This window comes from Mus pahari, chromosome 3 (genome assembly GCF_900095145.1).
Source record: "Mus pahari chromosome 3, PAHARI_EIJ_v1.1, whole genome shotgun sequence".
Lineage (NCBI taxonomy): Eukaryota > Metazoa > Chordata > Mammalia > Rodentia > Muridae > Mus > Mus pahari.
Genome location: NC_034592.1, coordinates 72433499 through 72436236, shown reverse-complemented (window position 1 = coordinate 72436236; position 2738 = coordinate 72433499). Strand labels below are relative to the sequence as shown.

General features: G+C 34.2%; 1 protein-coding gene across 1 annotated transcript; it reads right to left on the bottom strand.

Annotated features, from left to right (window-relative positions):
• Positions 1–474: 474 nt before the first annotated feature.
• Positions 475–1543, bottom strand: LOC110319086 (olfactory receptor 10AG1-like). Its single transcript, XM_021194508.1, has one exon. It carries the CDS (start codon positions 1495–1497, stop codon positions 517–519), a length of 981 nt encoding a protein of 326 aa, XP_021050167.1. The 5' UTR covers positions 1498–1543; the 3' UTR covers positions 475–516.
• Between the last annotated feature and the right edge of the window lie 1195 nt (positions 1544–2738).

Sequence of the window (2738 nt, the reverse complement as noted above, 5' to 3'; positions counted from 1 at the left end):
TGCATAAAACTTATTTTACATAATTATTTGAGAAGTGCAATGTATTTTTATCACATTTACCACTTAGCTTCTTCCCCAACTCCTCCAAGATCTATACCTATTTTATTACCTGCCTGCTACTTGATAACATTTAAATTCTAAACCCATGTAGCCAATTATGTGCTCCTGCTAACAATGCCATTTACCATAGCTTGGCTAGATCCACCACTATGCTCTTAAATAAAACTAATTTTTTTCTCTCCCAGGATATGTCAATTACAAATAGCTCCTCAGTTAGGAGTGAATGCTCATTATGCCCTACTCCCTAGTACTATAATATTGACTACTGAGAGAAAAGATTGTTATAATTTCTTTATGGATTGCCACAGGGCCCATTAACTGTACTTAGTCAAACAAATTTCACTTGATATGAGATACATTATTAATGATTATAATTGAATATTGCAGAAATAAAGTTAACAGTTCTTCTGTTCTAGACCTGCATGTAAGATGTACAAAGAAACCAATTTTGTAATTCTAAGTGTTCCCATATGTTGATAACTTAGTTTGTAATTTTCTCAATGCTACCATGATATCCTTATTCCTCAGTGTATATATAATGGGATTCAACAGTGGAATCAAAATGGTGTAAAAAAGAGACAGTAGCTTTCCCAAGGTTTCCGATTGATATGCTTTTGGTTGTGCATATGTGATAGTCGCCGTCCCATAAAACAAAAGCACAACTATCAGGTGAGATGAGCATGTGGAAAAGGCTTTAGACCTCCCTCCAGATGTTGCCAGTTTTAGAACGTTGCAGATAATCTTGCCATAGGAGACAAGGATCAACAGAAATGGGACCATGATAAACACTACCGAAGCAATATAGATTGCTAAATTATTCACAAATGTATCACCACAAGCAAGCTTGAGTAGTGGGGGGATGTCACAGAAAAAGTGATGAATTTTGTTAGATCCACAATAAGGCAAAGAAAAAATCTGGTAAGTTTGTCCAGTCACAACTGGAATAATGCAGATCCAGCAAGCAGCCACAAGCTGCACACAGACCTTATTGTTCATGACCAGGGGATAATGCAAAGGATTGCAGATGGCCACATAACGGTCATAGGCCATGACTGTCAGGAGGAGGAACTCCATGCCTCCAAGCATGATGACAAAACAGAGCTGTACAGCACAGGACAACAAGGAAATAGTTCCTTTTTGGGTACAAAGGTCCATGAGCATCCTTGGGATAGTCACTGTTACATAGCAGATTTCCACAAAAGAAAAGTTGCTAAGGAAAAAGTACATAGGGGTCTGCAGAGCAGAGTCAGTTCTTATTATTAACATTATAATGCTGTTGCTGATCAGAATAGACAAATACATGAACAAAAATAAACCAAAAAGCATCCACTGGAGTTGAGGAACATCAGAAAACCCTAAGAGAACAAATTCTGTAATTGTAATATTTAAATCTTTTGGTTTAATTTCCTTTTTATCTGCAGATAAAACAAATTCCATATGTTTAGTGAATTTACTTCTTTAAGTCCACAAGCTCTTTTTGTTGGCCTGATGAGATGAACGGGTATGTTTATATGTTCTTTTAAAGATTCATTTACCATAATTTTGTCTTTTAACTCCAACATTAGATTGTTAACATTAAACATCTATTATGTGATTAAAATAAACCCAGGACATGAGATTTATTTTACTAGTTTCAGCTATATTTGAGCAAGGTCTTGAGATGTATACATTAATAATAATAATAACACATTGTAAGGAAAATATACATATTTGTATTTTGTAGCTAAAATTGTGATTTTATTAAAAACAATTCTTGTGTTTCCATATTACCTTTTTTTTTTTCGTTTTTATCAGTGGAAAAGCTTTAAACAGCAGATTTTATTTCAAGATTTTCCTTAATTCTTTTTCAATAGAATTTTTAATTTATTTATTACAATATCCACAGGATGAGATGCTGAGTGCCTAGAGAGTTGGATCCACAATTAAATGCTTGCAGCTTTCAGCCAGCAGGTTGTCCACTTGAATAGCAAAGTTCATATCTCCAGAAATCCAAGTAAATACTAAAAGGCAGTGGAAGCCCACCTATGATTCCACCAACCATAGACAAAGATAGGGTCTACAGCAAGATGATGTCTAGACTAGCTGTTGCTGAGTGCTGGGTTTGATCCTAAGAAGTAGAAGATTGATATGGTGTTATTTCTGATATCAGTCTCTAGTCTCTACAAGTATGCATATCTATAGATAACAAAGTGAAACAGAAACAAAAGAAGAAAGACAGAAAACATACCTGAAAAGTGAGAAATGAAAGCCCTAGACGATCTTAAGGTAGATTATTCCTAACAAGAGGTAAGAGGTACATTATTATATTATCTGACTAATCTATCAGTTATAGAAATTATGATAAATGTGAATACAAGAAGATTCTCTAAATTTATCCTTAAAGACTATTTTCGTGTTTCACTTGTCATGTCAGATTTCTCTGTTACATTCTTCATTTATAGCATATGTGTGCTTTGTCTATCTTTCCTTCAGTTCTATTTATGGTAAAACTAGGACTGTCCAACACACATGAATGTGACCAAAATGATTAACAAAATAAAATGCACGACTCATCTCTACTAAAAGTTCTTTATGATTGGAAGATTCCAACAATAGCTTGGCAAATGTCACAATACTTCCCAAGTACTTGTTCTCTAACAGCACATTATAAGTATTTATGCATTTACCACTTTAGTAGT

Coding starts and splice junctions, on each gene's coding strand:
- LOC110319086 (XM_021194508.1), bottom strand. CDS start 1,497: ATGGAATTTGTTTTATCTGCAGATAAAAAGGAAATTAAACCAAAAGAT.